This window comes from Salvelinus namaycush, chromosome 4 (genome assembly GCF_016432855.1).
Source record: "Salvelinus namaycush isolate Seneca chromosome 4, SaNama_1.0, whole genome shotgun sequence".
In the NCBI taxonomy this organism is placed as follows: domain Eukaryota; kingdom Metazoa; phylum Chordata; class Actinopteri; order Salmoniformes; family Salmonidae; genus Salvelinus; species Salvelinus namaycush.
The window spans coordinates 19,073,048-19,093,625 of record NC_052310.1 but is presented as its reverse complement, the minus strand read 5'-3'; the positions used below and the strand labels follow the sequence as shown (position 1 = coordinate 19,093,625).

General features: G+C 44.2%; 1 protein-coding gene across 2 annotated transcripts in view; it reads right to left on the bottom strand.

The window, feature by feature from the left end:
- si:ch73-103b11.2 (centrosome-associated protein CEP250) overlaps window positions 1-20,578 on the bottom strand; it is a 104,603-nt gene that overhangs the window by 73,572 nt on the left and 10,453 nt on the right. For both annotated transcript variants that reach the window (XM_038991357.1, XM_038991358.1), the window contains exon 3: window positions 18,220-18,285. In XM_038991357.1, coding sequence (XP_038847285.1) covers window positions 18,220-18,285 — 66 coding nt within the window. The remainder of the gene's footprint in view (window positions 1-18,219; window positions 18,286-20,578) is intronic.

The window sequence follows — 20,578 nt, the reverse complement described above, 5'->3', positions numbered from 1 at the left end:
CCATCGAGGGTCATGCACTACTCATAAAACATTTAGAATTTGTATTATTCAGTAGGGCTGGGAATTGCCAGGAACCTCGCGATACGATATCGCGATACTTACGCGCTGATACAATATGTATTGCGATTCTTATGATTCTATAGGTACTACGATTCGATACTGCGAATTTAATGTGAGCGTCAAAACATATTGCTCACAGAAAGACGAGAGAGAGATCATGAGAAAATGAGTATTGATCAGTCATGGTTATAAAAAAAAAAAAGTGTTGAAAACATATTGGCTTACTATTTAAAAAGAAGATTGAGAACAAGCTGAAGGATGAATCATGCCATAGTTCTGGTGCAGGTACGGCTGAGCTGACAAGCATTTGCTAAGGCTATCTAACAACAAAATGTTTATTTTTAACAAATCAATAGTTGGAGTCAAAGTAACAATATAAAATTGTCCAAAATAAGAGTACAATATGGAACTGTATAGATTTTCCCCCATCACTATTATATTCAGAAGCATAAAATACAGACAAATACAACCATACCGTCAAAAAAGATGGTAGAACCCTCAATCACCAGGTTGCCATGTATGCTATTTCTGTATGCGTGAACGTGCTACTGCCTTGTAGCTAAATCAACACACATGTTGGAAAGTAGCTTCCTCGTATGGCGACTTAAGTTGTGAAGCATTTTGTGGCCAAATAGAGGCAGCGCTAGAAGCAGTCATTCCCAACAGGCCACTGGCAGCGCTGGGCTATGACCTCTAGACAAACAGACTCGGGACTGAGATACAGTATCGTGTGTGTGTGTGTGTGTGTGTGTGTGTGTGTCACTCATGAACGCCGCCACACAAGTCCTGAGGGGAAATGTCCCGTCCCCTCTCATTCCAGCTAGCCCCTCCCTCAGTCTTTCGCTTTATTAGACGCTTGTCTCAGAGTTGGCTAAACTCTTCGCCCCGAGGCTTCAAATGAAACCTTTTGTCGGTGTCCTGGTCTAGTGTTTGGAGCAAACTGAGCGAGCAGTCAGTCAGACCATTTTTGTCTTTATAGGGGTCGGACGAGGGGGTTCAGGGGAGAAAGAAGTTAAACAATGCTGTTGGCTCCCATCTCAAACTCAAATGATTTATTGGCACAGAGGAGAGGGAGTGAATGACAGACAGACAGACACAGACAGACAGAGAAAGAGTGAAAGTCAGTGAGCGAGGGAGGGTAGGGGACAGAGCGAGAGAGAGTGAGCGTATAATGGGAAAGTAAAAAATTAAGTGAGAGAGTATACGTGAGAGAGAGAGTATACACTCATCTAGCCAAAGCCTCCCAGAGACAGGCTTTCTCTGCACCATGAATGGTTGGAAATCGTTAAAAGAAAGAGTGAGAGAAAGGAAGAGGGTGAAAAAAAAAAGTGCTGTATAAAGGAACCTGTTCAAGATTTGTTCCTCTTATGGTGTTATGACCAGGATGGCACTCGTCAAATGAAATGTCATTTGTCACATGCTTCGTAAACAACAGGTGTAGACTAACAGTGAAATGCTTACTTAAGGGTCCCTTCCCAACAATGCAGAGAGAAAAATAAAAAATAACACAAGGAATAAATACACAATGAGTAACTTTAACTTGGCTATATACACAGAGTACCAGTACTGAGTTGATGCAGGAGTACAAGGTAATTGGGGTAGATATGTACATGCAGTGCATTCGGAAAGTATTCAGACCCCTTCCCTTTTTCCACATTTTGTTAGGTTACAGCATTATTCTAAAATTGATTCAATTGCTTTTGTTCTCATCAATCTACACACAACACCCCAAAATGGCAAAGCAAAAACAGGTTTAGATATGTGCAAATTTATAAAAAATTAAAAAGTATTCACACCCTTTACTTAGTACTTTATTAAAGCACTTTTGGCAGCGATTACAGCCTAGAGTATTCTTGGGTATGACGCTACAAGCTTGACACACCTGTATTTGATGAGTTTCTCACATTCTTCTCTGCAGATTCTCTCAAGCTCTGTCAGATTGGATGGGGAGCGTCGCTGCACAGCTATTTTCAGGTCTCTCAAGAGATGTTCGATTGGGTTCAAGTCCGGGCTCTGGCTGGGCCACTCAAGAACATTCAGAGACTTGTCCCGAAGCCACTCCTGCATTGTCTTGGCTGTGTGCTTAGGTTCATTCTCCTGTTGGAAGGTGAACCTTCGCCCCAATCTGAAGTCCTGAGCAGATTTTCATCAAGGATCTCTCTGTACTTTGCTCCGTTCATCTTTCCCTTGATCCTGACTGGTCTCCCAGTCCCTGCCGCTGAAAAACATCCCCACAGCATGATGCTGCCACCACCATGCTTCACCGTAGGGATGGTATTGGCCAGGGGATGAGTGGTGCCTGGTTTCCTCCAAACGTGACGCTTGGCATTCAGGCCAAAGAGTTCAATCTTGGTTTCATCAGACCAGAGTATCTTGTTTCTCATGGTCAGAGTCCTTTTTCCTTTTGGCAAACTCCAAGCGGGCTGTCAAGTGCCTTTCACTGAGAAATGGCTTCCATCTTGCCAGCTCTAGGAAGAGTCTTGGTGGTTCTAAACTTCTTCCATTTAAGAATGGATGGAGGCCACTGTGTTCTTGGGGACCTTCAATGCTGCAGAAATATTTTGGTACACTACCCCAGATCTGTGCCTCGACACAATACTGTCTGAGCTCTAAGGACAATTCCTTCGACCTCACGGCTTGGTTTTTGCTCTGACATGCACTGTCAACTGTGGGACCCTATATATATATACACTGCTCAAAAAAATAAAGCGAACACTTAAACAACACAATGTAACTCCAAGTCAATCACACTTCTGTGAAATCAAACTGTCCACTTAGGAAGCAACACTGATTGACAATAAATTTCACATGCTGTTGGAAATGGAATAGACAACAGGTGGAAATTATAGGCAATTAGCAAGACACCCCCAATAAAGGAGTGGTTCTGCAGGTGGTGACCACAGACCACTTCTCAGTTCCTATGCTTCCTGGCTGATGTTTTGGTCACTTTTGAATGCTGGCGGTGCTTTCCCTCTAGTGGTAGCATGAGACGGAGTCTACAACCCACACAAGTAGCTCAGGTAGTGCAGCTCATCCAGGATGGCACATCAATGCGAGCTGTGGCAAGAAGGTTTGCTGTGTGTCAGCGTAGTGTCCAGAGCATGGAGGCGCTACCAGGAGACAGGCCAGTACATCAGGAGACGTGGAGGAGGCCGTAGGAGGGCAACAACCCAGCAGCAGGACCGCTACCTCCGCCTTTGTGCAAGGAGGAGCAGGAGGAGCACTGCCAGAGCCATGCAAAATGACCTCCAGCAGGCCACAAATGTGCATGTGTCTGCTCAAATGGTCAGAAACAGACTCCATGAGGGTGGTATGAGGGCCCGACGTCCACAGGTGGGGGTTGTGCTTACAGCCCAACACCGTGCAGGACGTTTGGCATTTGCCAGAGAACACCAAGATTGGCAAATTCGCCACTGGCGCCCTGTGCTCTTCACAGATGAAAGCAGGTTCACACTGAGCACGTGACAGACGTGACAGTCTGGAGACGCCGTGGAGAACGTTCTGCTGCCTGCAACATCCTCCAGCATGACCGGTTTGGCGGTGGGTCAGTCATGGTGTGGGGTGGCATTTCTTTGGGGGGCCGCACAGCCCTCCATGTGCTCGCCAGAGGTAGCCTGACTGCCATTAGGTACCGAGATGAGATCCTCAGACCCCTTGTGAGACCATATGCTGGTGCGGTTGGCCCTGGGTTCCTCCTAATGCAAGACAATGCTAGACCTCATGTGGCTGGAGTGTGTCAGCAGTTCCTGCAAGAGGAAGGCATTGATGCTATGGACTGGCCCGCCCGTTCCACAGACCTGAATCCAATTGAGCACATCTGGGACATCATGTCTCGCTCCATCCACCAACGCCACGTTGCACCACAGACTGTCCAGGAGTTGGCGGATGCTTTAGTCCAGGTCTGGGAGGAGATCCCTCAGGAGACCATCCGCCACCTCATCAGGAGCATGCCCAGGCGTTGTAGGGAGGTCATACAGGCACGTGGAGGCCACACACACTACTGAGCCTCATTTTGACTTGTTTTAAGGACATTACAGCAAAGTTGGATCAGCCTGTAGTGTGGTTTTCCACTTTAATTTTGAGTGTGACTCCAAATCCAGACCTCCATGGGTTGATGAATTTGATTTCCATTGATAATTTTTGTGTGATTTTGTTGTCAGCACATTCAACTATGTAAAGACAAAAGTATTTAATAAGAATATTTCATTCATTCAGATCTAGGATGTGTTATTTTAGTGTTCCCTTTATTTTTTGAGCAGTGTATATAGACAGGTGTGTGCCTTTCCAAATCATGTCCAATCAATTGAATTTACCACAAGTGGACTCTAAATCAAGTTGTAGAAACATCTCAAGGATGATCAATGGAAACAGGATGCACCTGAGCTCAATTTCAAGTCTCATAGCAAAAGGGGCTGAATACTTAGTGAACACTATAATTCATTTGACAGTGACCATTTTTTTTGTTATTTTGGTTCTGTACTCTAGCACTGAGTTTGAAAGGATACAATGACAATGAGGGTGAAGTGCGGACTATCAGCTTTCATTTGAGGGCATTTTCATACATATCGGATTAACCGTTTAGAAATTATAGAAGCTTTTGTACATGGTCCCCCCCCATTTTCGGGCATCAAAAAACATTGGACAGTTTAACATAATGTAGAATAAAGTAATCATTGTTCATATTTGGTCGCATATCCTTTGCATGCAATGACTGCTTGAAGTCTGCGATGCATCGACATCACCAGACGCTGGGTATCTTCCCTGGTGATGCTCTGCCAGAGGCAGGGGACTTATTGCCTTCAGTCTCCTCTTCAGCATGTAAATGCATGTTCAATTGGATTCAGATCTGGTGATTGACTCGGCCAGTCAAGGATTTTCCACTTTTTGGCCATCAAAAACCCCTTCGTTGCTCTAGCAGTATGTTAAGGGTTATTGTCTTGTTGCATGATAAAGTGCCGTCCAATGAGTTGAGGCATTTGGTTTAATCTGAGCAGATAAAATATTTCTGTAGACTTCAGAATTAATTATTCTACTTCTGTCTGCAGTCACATCATCGATGAAGACAAGTGAGCCTGTTCCACTGGCAGCCATACAGGCTCAAGCCATAACACCCCCTCCACCATGTTTCACGGATGAGGTGGTATGCTTTGGATCATGGGCATGTGTTTTTTTTCTCCACACTTTCCTTTTTCCATCACTCTGGTGCATGTTAATCTTCGTCTCATCTGTTCACAATACTTTTTTCCAGAACTCTTGGGGCTCTTTTAGGTGCTTTTTAGCAAACTGTAATCTCTCCTTTCTGTTCTTCAGGCTCATCAGTGGTTTGCATCTTGTAGTGTACCCACTGTAGTCCTGCTGGTGTAGTCTTCTACGTATGGTAGACTGACACATCTACACCTGCATCCAGGAGAGTGTTTTTTATCTGTTGGGCTGTTGTCAGGAGGGTTTTCTTCACCATAGAGAGTATTCTCCGGTCATCCACTACAGTGGTCTTCCTCAGTCTACCGGGTCTTTTGACATAATTGAGTTCACCGGTTGTTTTTTTCTTGTTAATGATGAAACAAACTGTTGACTTAGGCATGCCCATGGTTTTTGCAATGTTCCTGATTGATTGATTTTCATTTCTGAGCCTTATGACAGCCAGCTTCATTTGCATCGACACTGCTGTCTTCCTCATGTTGTCACACCCAACAACAACCTCTAAAGGCAATAGCAAAGTCTAGAATCAATACTATTCATCAACAGCTCTGCTGCATTTACTAACGACACAATTGAATACACCTGCCTAACGACACACATCTGTGAAGCCAATTCAACAAATACTTGTAGTACCTTAAAATGGGGGGGGACCATGTACAAAAGATGCTGTCATTTCTAAACGGTTCATCCGATATGTATGAAAATACCCTAAAATTAAAGCTGACAGTCTGCACTTCACCCTCATTGTCAAACTCAAAGTGCTAGAGTACAGAACCAAAATAACAAAAAAATGGTCACTGTCCAATGAATTATGGTGCTCACTGTATGTAAATAAGGTATCCGTTTTTTAGTTTGAATAAATTTGCAAACATTTCTAAAAACCTGTTGTTTTCTCTTTGTCGTTATGGGATATTGATGAGGAAAACATTTTATTTAATCCATTTTAGAATAAGGCTGTAACATAACAACAACCATCAGACTATTCTCAATTTAATCTTGACTTTACTAAGATGTCAAATTAGTTTCAATTTAGAATGGCCCATTATGAAATGGGCAAGAACAGGGGCAAGACTAAAAATACATGTCATCCGTATACACTGGAATAGCAAATGGAGGCCACTTTCCCGCCGGTAGTTTTTCACTCATGTCAGGTGTCTACTCCGGTAATTTAGCTGCGCGACAGGTGATATTCCGCCCAAACTCTACCATGGGCTCTCCAAGGGCTGTTGCGGTGACTATTACCGCCATACCGGCGGTCACGAGTAATGAAGGCAGTCAAATTCCACATGACCATTTAGTCACGGTAATTAGGCTTCTCCAAGTTCTGATGCTGCTGCTGGTCATTAATAGCCTACCAAACTTGCTAATTGCCTGGTATGCCGCACCCTATTGTCCCTCTAATCACTCTGACATCAATGCAAATGTATTTGAAAATCTAAATCAAACACTTCATGAGAGCCCATGATCTCATGTTGCGCAACATTTCTATAGGCTATTTAATTGCGGGAGAAAATAGAGTGATGGCTGCTATAAAAAGAGGAGGATCCCATCAGCTTTCTATAGGCTAGGCCTACTATATTTATTTGTCAACGTTCCTAATATTGAGCACATAGCTTATATTTACAACAGAAGTATAGCCTACCTGGCTGGCATGAAAATAAACCATGGGGAAAAATCGTCCTCTATTCGCTATTTAAAGTGCATAGATGACATGTACTGTATTTGTTCCTGCTGCCCCGGTTGATACAGGTGCATGATAATAGTCTATTGTAAATCCTAACAAATGTCACACATATATATTATCTGTAAAGACAAGATTAAATCAAGAATAGGCTGATGGGTGACAATATTAGCCTATCACTCGTGAATGATGACCAGCATAAGAAACAATGCCTTTTTTTGCTACTTTTTCTAATCATAGTTGCACACCTCATTTAGCCTAGCCCATAGGCCTATATGTTTTAATAATGTTTGTATCACAACTAAAGTGGCCAAATAACTTCTTCAAATTAAGCACATCAATCCACTTTACAAGAGGTGTAGAGCCTAACTGGTGTATATACGCAGTGCGTTAAGTTCAAGTTTGGGGAAGATCATTTTAACCATAAAAATGCACCTTTATAATAAAAGCATTACATGCATAATCACATTTGCAGTCACTATTGATAATGGTGTTTTCCGCTAATGGAACATTCGCGCTTATAGCCTACTACCATGTGCGCATTAATGCGCTTATAACGTGAAGAAATAGCCTAATAGTTTATCAACATTTTAAGCTAAACATTCTGCTCTGTTGCGTCAGCCACATTGCATAAAAAAGGTTTTGATGCTAGTACTTGTATTAAATTTGGGATCCATCACATCCCACAACTGTTCGGAATATTTATTTCTTGCACAGAATAGGTCGACTTTTGTCCTATGGGGGAATAGTAGATTGATATAGGCTAGTGCGCTCGCTGTTCGTTAGGCCTACTCATCTTGTTGGCTGACGAAAAGTAAATGTGGGCAGTTCTTCCATTATCTTCAATATGCACCTCGGAATTGGATAAGGACGCGGACAGTTAATAATCATTAGTCTCATGCAGCCTTACAATGTATTAAAAATCAAAACATATAGCCCAAAGTTTACAGAACTAAAGTTACCTTAATACCTCTAAATTAGGCATATAGGAATACCTATTTCTTTGTTAACCGCTCACAGAATAGCCGCATGTGCGCACTCCCTCAAATTGTTGAGAAAATATTTAAATTCAGCTTTTTGTTCAATTGTATTCTTCATACTATAAAATAATGCCACGGATAGATAAGCAAATCCTGTCTGCTAAATGAACTAGTGTAGCCTACAGCCATTTGGCATAGCCATTTTCTTCATATCATGCTTCTTTAGACCTGTCTAAAATAATGGATTTATTGTGAAGGTGTAGGGTATATTACATGGATTTATTCAACTTTTTAAAATGGCTTGTAGGCTGTGTGTGGAAGCCAGGAGATGCTAAATGTGTTTATGTTAATTAACGGTGAATTACCATGAGACTGACTGTTATTTGCTTGACAATCACCGGCTGACAAAATGTTGTGCCCGCCACAGCCCGAGGCTCTCCAACCCTGTTCCTGCAGCTACCCAGTGCTTCATTTGGGAAAGCAAGTGAAATCTGTTCAGGAACGTCGATAGTAACATGTTCTCACAACAAAACAAATTTCATTAAACTGTTGACAGCCCCTCTCAATGCGCGCTGGAGACAGGACTGAAGGAGAGAGGGGAGGGGATGGGATGGAAACTTGTGCTGGTGAGATATTCTTTATAAAAAGGTAATAGTCGGCCTATTAATTATGAAAATATAAAACGTATCCTATTACTAGGCTATTCAAAATCAAATCCACCATAATTTTAGGATAAATATGAATTTGTTCATTTAGGCTAGACCAATTATGTGCCAAAGATATCTTAAAATCAGTATTTTTAAAAATGTTTTTCTGCCTTGTGTAATATGCAGTAGGTTGTATTGTATAGCAGCACAATCATTATTTTAAATCAGGTTATGAAGCATCCACAATGATCATGTTTTTCATTCAACCTGTTGAATTTATTTTATTCAAATTGATCAATCAGAGTGAGATGAGTTTTAAAAGCACATACTATTTTGATAAGTGTTTGTGATTTTCGATTTAATTTGCATTGATGTCTGTGGTTAGAGGGACAATAGGGCCCTGAGAACCAGGCCATTAGCGACCTGATGATCATTGGCGAGTTGGGTACTACTAATGCCTGTCCAGAGTGCATAAAAAGAGATTACCGTAACTCAACGGTCACTTAGAATTTTCATGAGTCATGACTCATGACTGCTGGTGTGGCAATGATACGGTCACTGCAACAGCCCTAGTCCTGGTAATCAGTCTGTTAACCTGTTTAAAAGGTCTTACATCGGCTACAGAGAGAAAGGTACGGAACAGCTGGTGCTCTTATGCATGGTTCAGTGTTGCTTGCCTCGAAGCAAGCATAGAAAGCATTTAACTCGTCTGGTAGGCTTATGTAAGTGGGCAGCTCGCCGCTGGGGTTCCCTTTGTAGTCCGTGATAGTTTGCAAGACCTGACACATTCAATGATTGTCAGAGCCAGTTTAGTAGGATTCCATCTTAGTTCTGTATTGACGCTTTCCCTGTTTGATGGCTCGTCGAATGCCGTAGCGGGATTTCTTATGAGCGTCCAGATTAATGTCCCGCTCCTTGAAAGAAGCAGGCCTTTAGTTCAGTGCGGATGTTGCATGTAATCCATGGCTTCTCGTTATGATATATACGTATTGTCACTGTGGGGATGGGGGGGGAAACGTAGCTCTTCTGATGTCCAGAAGCTGTATTCGTTCATAGGAAATTATGGCAGAGACATTATGTACAAAGATCAGCGTAAAAAAAAAAACACAAAATTGTCAAATTGGTCAGGAGCATGTAAAACGGCTGCTATCCACTGCAGCGCCATCTTACAACTCATACAAAAACACCAGAGGTGCTGAGAGATATACTGCCCCAACCTTAAGTGATTCTGTCCAGTGCCTGACAGCTTGCCTAACTGGAGGTAAAGACTGAGGAACCTTGCAAGAGAATACAATACTGTGGAAACAATGAACCACTTAACAAGACATCTACAATATTGCCTCCATAGGTTCTCTCACATGAAGTAGAAGGAAGAGATCACACACATCCCAACAGTTTAGGCACCACACACAGTTTGTTTGGAGGAGGAAGTGACTAACGCTGAGGGTGGGTAACAGGCTGACCACAAAATAAATTTAGAAATCCATGTTATTCAATTATTGCACCCACACTGCTCACGCGCGCCAATGAGCATCTGCGTTGCCAAGGGCTAAAATAGAAGTCACTCCCATTTCTGACGCAGATCGCACTGCAAGTCCTGCCTCTCCCATCTCCTCATTGGTTATACCCACGTGGGTGATTGAAAGACGAACTGTTTTGCCGGTCGTCGTGGTAATACTATGAAAGTTTAGATGCCAATCACCATAAGTTCAAAGATGAAAAAGCCTGGAAGGAGGAGAGATGACTAGAAACGATTCTGTTGACCGTTTTATGTGTGGATTAATTGTCGGAGTAGAGGAACTTGTGCATTTCAGGTAAAATAACAACTCAATGTTTATATCCCAGGACAAATTAGCTAGCAACAGCAAGCTAGCTAAATAGGACAGATTAACATTAGCTAGCAAGTGCAAGCTAACTAGCTAATTTGCCAGAAATGTTTAATGCTTTTCGACCTGTCCTCAAATTAATGTAATTGGTTCAGAGTTTGTTTTGATATTTTAACCTGCATGTCGTGATCGCGTTTGGTGCAGCTGGTTTGGGTTCCGTGTAACTATGTTGGGCAAATCTGTAAACTGGGAGGACTGTGTGTGGATTTGAGTTTGGCCACTGGAAATGTTGTTTAGCCACTGTCATTTGGGATGTCGTTATTTTTAGGAGGTAGGGTATCAATTTATTTTAGTAACTACTCTCTTCAAAGCGTCTGGTAGAAATAGTCTCTGTATGAGCCACAGCATTAGCATAGCAACTTTTAGCATGTAGCAACATTAGCATATTTGCATTGCGTTAGCATAACAACGCCACATTACAAGCTACTCTAAACCTCTGCTGGGGTCATTGAGATATAGGGTGAACAGTAATTTCTCCATTAGGGGCTAAAAGACGGGCGGCAAGAACATTAGCATTGTTATTTAGCAGACAGCCAGTGTTAGCCTAGCCGACAGACAGTAGGCCTACAGTGCGGTACAGTCTAGAAAGCACGGCTGGACCGCGCTGCTTTGACTAAAGTGATGAAAGTATCCAAACAGTTAACCACTGGGACAGATTAGATCTTTATCTGTGTCATATCCGGGATGTCTGTTGACTAAAGCCAGGCCAGAAAGACTGGATAGCAGAGGTTTAAACAGATGGAAAAAGAGACAGACAGGAAGAGGGTAGTGGAGTGACAAATAGTGTGAAAGCACCCACAGGAAGTAGGTCCGTGTGTGTGTGTGTGTGTGTGTGTGTGGCAGTATATAGGACTATACTGTGTTGTGCACTAGAACTAGCAGCATACGTTATGACTCTCTTCAAGGCTGGTCTCTTTACCCACCCATTTCCCAGTTTCTATCTGCACAGATAGCAGACAGGGCACAATAGGCCTCTTTAGCGCATTGGTTTGCTGAGTAACTCTTGAATAACTCACTTTTTAAGTTATCAAAATAACTTCTGGATAACGTTCAAAACACACAACCTTTATCACAAGAAAACAGACGGCAAGCTTCGTTTTGGTTTTATTTTTGCATATTATGTCACTGATTTGGCTTTCCACTAATGGCTGAGCTTAACACATGGGAGCATTCAAACGGAAAATATGGCATGTTTACAAAACATAACTTGCCATTGTATGAGACAATAGCTTTCTGCCTCGGGATCTGTGGCAGGGCTGTGTGGTTGTTCGGGAGCAAACTGTATGGACCTAGGCGATTAGAAGCCCAGTGAATGGGTATTCCCATGGTTTTGCGGCTTTGTACGTCGGGAACAGTGACCCCACTGTAAGCCGCGGCTGTTTACATTCCAGAAGATCAGTTCCTACTGGAGCCAGGGGAAGGAAGGGCAGGGGTTAAAAAGCACTCTCACGCACCCAATCTTCCCAGTCCAAAACAAGCCTTGACGCGGTCTGTAAACAAACTAGCAGAGAACACCACTTGGGTTTAGACTTACACGGTCTTATAGACGGTCTGACTTGTAATCCACTTCCCAACTCCTCTTTTTCGGTCGCTTTTCCTCCCTTCTATTTCTAAATCCCTCCTTTCTCTCCCACACACCCACCCACCCCTCCTTCGATCTCTGTGAATTCTCTCTTTCCAACATCCCTAACTACCCAAATCCCTCTCAATCTACTCCCATTCCTACACCATCACCACCTCTTTCACTCCATCCCGCGCTCTCTCCTATAAACCTAGCCCCCCTCCCTCCCTACTCCGCCTCTCCCCTCTTTTCCCATGGCTGGCTGCAGTGCTTCGAAAGCCTTCTGGGAGCGAGCAGCTCTAATTGAGGCCCCCCCTGGGGGGAGTGGGCTTCCAGTTATGTCCCGCCACAGATCGCCTGGAGGCAACAACACTGCAGCACTCCCTGTCCCCTGTATCCACATGACCAGGCAAAAGACAAAAGGCTTTTTGGAGCCAGTTAAAAATAGCTTTCAGTTTAATGTTGGGGTTGGGGGGGGGGGGGGGGGGGGGGGGTGCCTCGCACGTTCCAGTGTCACAATCTCGTCTCACGTGTGGCAAGCAGACAAATCTTTAGCCAAATCTTTGGCCAAGGCAAACTCAGACTGGGGTCTTACACAAAACCTGTAGCGGTGCGTTCAAGCAAACAAGCTGTAAATAGAGGGAAAGAAGGCCAAATACCAGCAATTAAAAAGTAAGTACAGTTCGGTTTGTCCAATGAGACTGAACAGCATTTAGTTGTGCCTCTATGGCCTTCGTGTAGAATCAGATCTGCCTCGGCTGACCAACCCCACAATCCCTTATCCTTCGACAACCACGTCAGGCAGAAACGGGTCAAACCAAACTTTATGTTCCCGTAACACGATAGGTAAGGAGGTTTCACCCGCGGGTGTCAACACACTTACATAATTCACACTAGAAGAATTACATAAGACTACTAGCCTCGGGATGCTACGGGCAACGCTTTTAAAAGAGCTGCCGTGATAGAACCAGTGAGAACAAGGGAAAGGTGATCCGATAATTGATCAAAGTTACTTAGGCTAACACGCCAATATAACATGCCCAATAGACAGCATGTAATATTAACTTAAAGGCACTGCCAAAGCAGAAACAACGATTGCAAAATCAACATAAATCAATCCTAGCTCTAATTCATGGTTTTCAATACAGCAACAGAATCTGGCCTACCCTAACAGGATACAAAAGCTGAAACACAGTCAGGAAACAAGTAACCTAATATGATAACATTCATAGATGTAATTCTACAGCGTCTGGAGAGAAAAAACAAAACAGCAGCAGCAGCAAGACAAAACGATATCTCCACCCGATTCGGATTCTCTACCTCATGCCAACGAGTTAGTGGGTGTGTTGAGCACGAATACTAGATTAAAAACATGAGCTGGCGCACACCCAGAAAAATGTGTTTGTGTGGAGGTGCTGACTAACGACGAATAAACTCAAAAAAATAAAAGAAAGTCACACACTCCATATATAAACTCCCAGCAATTTAATGGGTATTGACCAACGTTTCGGCATCCCTGCGCCTTCCCCGGCACCCTGCGCCTTCCTCGGCCGAAACGTTGGTAAACACCCATTAAATTGCTGGGAGTTTATAGATGGAGTGTGCGACTTTCTTTAGCATGAATACCAACATGAACACCAAACCTATTTTAAGCCACGTCACACAGTGGCTGTTGGAGTGTAGGTGTTGAGCTGTGCGTTTGAACCAAGTCAACGAAGTGGTCAATAGGAGCTAGGTGTGGCCGTGTCCATTTTAGACCGCGTCGCAGGAGGGCCATTAGAGAGTGGGTGTTGAGCTGTGTGCTGGTGATGTTGTCAAGAGTCTCCCGCTGAGGCGAAAAATCTCCACGCAGCACCTGCTTTGTCCGAGGTGTGATAAGGGATTGCGGTGCGTGTGTCTGTGATACGTGTTCCTATCACGCAGTCTAAGCATAATACACATCACAACATGTTCCATGCAAAAGTAAAAGCCATATTTGTGGAAATAATTTCAGCAATGACATTATGTTCCTCTAGAACTGCTTACTCGTCTCTTGACTCCTTCAGGTGACCGTGACTCCTGTCTGAGGCCTTGAGACACTTCTGACCCAGCAACACTTGTTCCTGACACACTCTGCAGTCAAGCACTCGTTGTCCTACACAAGTGCTCACACACACACTCACGGCTCGCACACCACATTCTTGAGCCGCTTTAGGATTGCAAAAACAGCTAGTTCTTTTAACAAAAGATAACAAAACAGTCAACTCTGGTAGCCTACAATTCACCCACGCCATGGTCAAACATCCATTTAACGCGCTGTTGAACAAAGGAACAGAAAGGCGTTACCAAGGCAACGCGACTTAACTTCAGACAGCCCTGGCAAAACTGGTCAATACCGTATGTTCCACGATTGGTGCTTTCATTCATATGTCAATCGAATTCATATCTTTCAAAATCAGTGATAAGGATGAAATCTTTAACATAAAGCTCCAAGTTTACCGATTCCTTTTGGAAATGTACTTAGCATAGGCCCCGAAACAACTAACATTTTCTAAGACAAACACAGCACTAAAGCTCAAAGCCCATTGTACCATACACTAGGACGGATGCACATGTTTGATATAGGCAGACACGTTCCGCTCACTCTCCCTCCATCTCTTTCTTCCCATCTACTGCTACTGGAAAGTAACTCTTCCTACTCTCCATCCACCCACCCACACTTTCTCTCTCTCTGCTATCTCCTCCCACACACACACTCTCTCTTTGGTATATCTTCCCCCTCTCCTTCCACACACACACAGTCTCCCTCTGATAACCTCTCTTCAAAGCCACTCTTGCCCTCCTTGGTCTAAAATGGTGGTGGAGTCTCACTGGGTGTTCACTGTTCACCCCTGGAGGAGTGGAGGGCGACCCCAAAAACGCCCAGTGGGAGCGTGTGATCTCTCCCCCCCCCCCCCCCCCCCCAGGGCGATGCCACATCCTGCGGGTTGGGACCACAGCCCATCTGGGCCTGTTTAGAGCCATGCAGGACACCAAAGCCATAAAAACTAGAGGCCCCGGAAAAAATACACACACACACACACACAGGGGCAACCTTCTCATCTCCTAAACCCAACCCTGTGCTCTCTGGTGGGCCTCTGATGTGGCTACAGGCCCTGGGTTCCATGGTTTTGAGGAGACGTCATGCTTTTTATCGTTCCCATTTCTGAAAAGTCTAAAGGTGTGTGTGTGTGTGTATTTCCTTGTGTTAAAGTGCGTTACTGTACATGTCATTGTCCTATGTTTGGAGTGAATTCATGCTGCATGATATTATTGCCCATGCCCTTGTGTTGTGGTTAGACGTGTATGCCTTGTGTTGTGGTTAGACGTGTATGCCCTTGTGTTGTGGTTAGACGTGTATGCCTTGTGTTGTGGTTAGACGTGTATGCCCTTGTGTTGTGGTTAGACGTGTATGCCTTGTGTTGTGGTTAGACGTGTATGCCTTGTGTTGTGGTTAGACGTGTATGCCTTGTGTTGTGGTTAGACGTGTATGCCTTGTGTTGTGGTTAGACGTGTATGCCTTGTGTTGTGGTTAGACGTGTATGCCCTTGTGTTGTGGTTAGACGTGTATGCCCTTGTGTTGTGGTTAGACGTGTATGCCCTTGTGTTGTGGTTAGACGTGTATGCCCTGTGTTGTGGTTAGACGTGTATGCCCTTGTGTTGTGGTTAGACGTGTATGCCCTTGTGTTGTGGTTAGACGTGTATGCCCTTGTGTTGTGGTTAGACGTGTATGCCCTTGTGTTGTGGTTAGACGTGTATGCCCTTGTGTTGTGGTTAGACGTGTATGCCCTTGTGTTGTGGTTAGACGTGTATGCCCTTGTGTTGTGGTTAGACGTGTATGCCCTTGTGTTGTGGTTAGACGTGTATGCCTTGTGTTGTGTAGTCGTGCGCAGTGCTGCTTGTTTTTCTAACGTAGTGCATGTATGTTGTTGAGTGTTTGTGGAGGCTGGGTGACGGACGGTATATTTGATCTGGAGAGGAAGAGAAGAGGAGGAGTGTGGTCTCAGCAGCCCCACGAGGCCTTCATCCATCCCTGCCCTCTCATTATGTCCTGGGGATACAGCACTCTCCATCAGGGGGGGAAACACACATGCGAAACACACACACACACACACCTTATTCTACACAGTGCAATAATTCTTAGGGACAGTACACAACTCGCCTCTACCACATACGTAATATGCTTTAGGCCAGTGGTTCTCAACCTTTTTGGTTCCTGTACCCTGAAATCACATTTTGCTCTGCCTGGAGTACCACGGAAGAACCCCCTCGTGCATTTTACCAGTAGGCCTTTGTTCTTATGAGTCTTCCCAAATACCCCGAAGATAAGCCAAGCACCCCTGAAGGTACACACACCCCAAGATCAGAAGCACTGCTAGGTAGCCTAGTGGTTAAAGCGTTGGGCCCGTAACCGAAAGGTTGCTGATCGAATCCCAGAGCAGACAAGGTAAAGTAAATCTGTCGTTCTGCCCCTGAACAAGGCAGTTAACCCACTGTTTCCCGGTAGGCCGTCATTGTAAATAAGAATTTGTTCTTAATTGACTTGCCTAGTTAAATAAAGGTTACAATCCAACAAGAGAGTATAATATAGGATATTTGAGCAACTCGCGCTCTGTTTCACCAAAGGCCTAGCTTCTGGTGCCAGATATAGGCACTATTTAGCTCAATTTGCAGCCGCTTATTAAAAATGGCCCAACAATTATTCAAACATGATGTATTCATCATCGCTTGTTCTACACTTCACATATCTATATTTAGAGCACTCCAGCTCTCCACCTCCGTTGCGGACCTATTTTGATCCTCCTTTCAGACGGCAGATGAAAAGATGAAGTGACACGAACCGAGGAGGAAGGGAAAGGGAGGGCGAGTGGGAGACATCCTCTCTTTTTCCTTTCCTCCTCCCCCTCTCCTCCTTACGTATTCTTTATTTGTCCCGTCGCTCGAATCCAAATCGCTATCTTTTCATTTCACTGACTCTCAGGTATGCTTCACCTGGTGAGAGGATGATCAATGTGACATGTACTGTTCCTTTCCTACACACTGATAAATGCGTGCATTGGTATGTACGTAACAGGTTTCTACAGATCATCAATTCTTTTCTGATGACCCCTTTGAGTTGAGGGATGCGTTTTCCACCCACATACCAATAGCTTCACCGCCAATGTGCACGGACACACACACACACCAGAAAAGGCCTCTTCCCACTGCCTCGCTTACATAAGGACACTCAGCATCTCTCACCAACGAACACCGCAGAGAGAATGAGTCAACAGCAATGAACCAAGAGCTCTTTCATCCCGATGCGGTTTTCACCTCTCGTTAAAAAAAAGAAAGAAAAAAAGAGCCTCTCTTTCCAAGCAGTTGGATAAGAGGAATACGGGCCAATCAATACACTGCCTGCCCACTCTCTCCACTCCTCATATGAATTGCTAAACTGCTGGCACTAAGAGGGCATTGTTGAATATGTGTACCTCAACTTTATTTACTTTAGAGAAACAATTACAATTTTGTGGCAACTTCGTCACAACGCTGGCACCTGGTAATGGCATCACGACCAACCTTCTTAACAACATGTAACGTTGTCACAAGTTCTCAGAACATCATGTGTTGGTAGGGAAGGTAGTAAGTCCATACAGAGTATCCAACAGTGACACTGATAAACAGAAAGGCCTCAAAATGGATTAAAAATTGCCGTTTTTATGCCTCAGGTGGAAAGTTGCCACGGTCAGTTGCACAGGTGTTTGCACCTTAAAAAACAACAACTGTGCACCTGACTTATCTGTGACACCTGGTGTCTTCGCATTCCTTTCAACCTCACTGAGCTAGTTCTCTATAAATTAGCATGTTAGCGTGACGCTATGCTAGCCCCAGAGGGACGGTGTGCTCGGAGTGTTGACAACCCAGCCCTGTGGCACCGGGCCCACCTCAGACACACAGGTACGCCTCAGGAGTGTCAGAATCCCAACACTCCGCTTACACATGCCGGAAAACATCAAAAGGCATGTGTCCAACTTGACTGACAACACACGCACAACATGTAGACTGTTTTCATGTCTAAACTGGGCGTAAACGTCTCCGGTTCTGTAAAAAAATGTAAATAAAGACGGCCTTCGTGCAGAAGGAACTCGCTAATAAACTACGGACATCATAAAACATAATTTAGTGCTTAACGGGGAAGTTGACTCACCATCTCGTCCAGGGCGTAGCGGAGTAATCCATGTTCGTATAGGATGAAGAACCTCCTCTGCCATTTCTGTAGAGAGAGAGAGAGATGCTAGTTATAGTGACATCTGATAGGGAAACTTACGCTACATAATATGCATGCTATTATAGGACTTAAACTGTCCCGTTGATTTGGGTAAAAGCAATGTAGCTCAAATGCTAAACGCAACGCAGTTTATGAAAGTGGTGGTATACAGGCACGGTTGGATTTCCAATGACCACAGAACACATACTGTATGTGTAGGGAGTTAGCCTATGAATGTATGAACCTATAGTGGCTATGCTATAAAGCAGGGATCACTCAGAAGAATCCCCAAGCCCAACAACACCGAAAATTCCCCAGCATGCGTTGCGGTTTCATAGCTCTTTTTTTCGGGGGCATGGCTGCAGATGACTTCGTGAGTCAGTGTGCCCATGATCCCAAAGCCAGGACTGAGTCAACACCATTACCCCAACACGCAGACACGCGCCGCGCACACACACACGGGTAAAGTTTACCATTCGGTATCCACTGTGTTGGCTTGGCAACATTTGAAAATGACAGACTGTTGTGCTGCATACTGGACATATGTGTCACTTAAATACAAAGAGAGAGACAGACCGATAGAGAGACCGAGAGAGAGAAACGAAGTGAGAGAGAGAGAATGCCTTCAACTCTGTAACAGAGGAGAGGTTGACTTAAGCCAACCACCGAGACATGATCGCCGAGCGATCACTGTTCACCAGGATACATTCCTGGCGCTAACAGGAACCTCCGCAAGCATCTGATGAAAACATGCCACAGCCAAAACAGAAACATCCAGCGTTCTAGCGTACACTCTATGCACTGTAGCTAATCCCTCCAACACCAAAGTGTCCTCCAAGTGTAAATTCTACAACCAGGGTAGTCCATGTTTGTTTGAGGAGAAGATTGGATCATCACAAGACAAAAAAAAAAAATCATCCCTTTAACCCAGGCTGTTACATCTCTTTCCCTCTTTTTCCCCTTGAAGGCACCAGTGGACTTCCAGGTATTAGAAAGTATGCAAAGAAGCCTTAGGGCGAAACTAGCGCTAAATGACTTTCTCTTTTTAGTGAATATGATAAATGGTAGGCTATATGTTTTCCACACTCTATATTAGCCCTTTATCACCAACCCCTCCTTTCTTAATGCCCAGTTTTGTCCGGGTGTTTAAGTTTCTGGCCTCGGTTTTCTGCCGAGATCCATCAATAAAAGATGGGGAAGTGCTTTGTGATCTACGGGGCGTCGGGGGCCCCCGAATAGGGCTGCCGATAGGCGTCCTCAGCAAAGCCCGAGTTACAGGAACATCATACTAATTCAGAGGCCATTAAAACTGTAATATAAGGCTCAGAGGGGACCACTGAATGCAGGGTTTGGCTTTCGCCGGGCATAACGGGACCCATGTCTGACAAAAAGTCGACTCAAGTTTGCCACAACAAACAAAAAAAGCACCTGGAAGATTGTGAAGCCTCTTGGAAGAAGATTCTATGAACAGATTAGTCAAAATGGAACTTTTTGGACAACGGGACTGGTGAAAACCAAACACCGCATTCCACAGTAACAACCGCATGGTGGTGGTAGTGTGATGGTTTGGGGATGCTTTGCTGCCTCAGGACCTGGATGACCTGCCATCATTGAAGGAACCATGAATTCTGCTCTGTATCAGAGAATGTCAGGCACATCCATCCGTGAGCTGAAGCGCAGCTGGGTCATGCAAACAAGACAACGATCCAAAACACACAAGCAACGCTACATCAGAATGGCTCAAAAACAACACATTTAAAAGTTCTGGAATGGCCTCGTCAAAGTGCAGACCTAAACCCGATTGAGATGTTGTGGCAGGTCCTGAAACGATCAGTTCATAGTCGAAAACCCACAAATGTCACCGAGTTAAACCAGTTCTGCATGGAAGAGCGGGCCAAAATTCCTCCACAGGGATGTGAGAGACTGATCAACAACTACAGGAAGTGTTTGGATGTAGTCATTGCAGTTAAAAAGGTGGAACAACCAGTTATTGAGTGTGAGGTGGCAATTACTTTTTCCACACAGGTACATAACTTTGTTAATTAAATACATTTTTAAAAAGTAGCAATATTATGTTTTTGTTGAGCTGACAACATTCAGTGTCCATAATATGCAAAAATAGAGAAAACGGCACTGTAATAGCGATTTTTCCCCCCCCATCCCTACCCAATACGGGACCGACCGTACCTACAGTTGAGTCCTCTGCCAACTTGAAATTAACAGGGATCCATACATCCATCATCAACCTTTCATACGGGCCAACCATTTCAACCCCCAATTCAGCATGTGTGTTTATTTA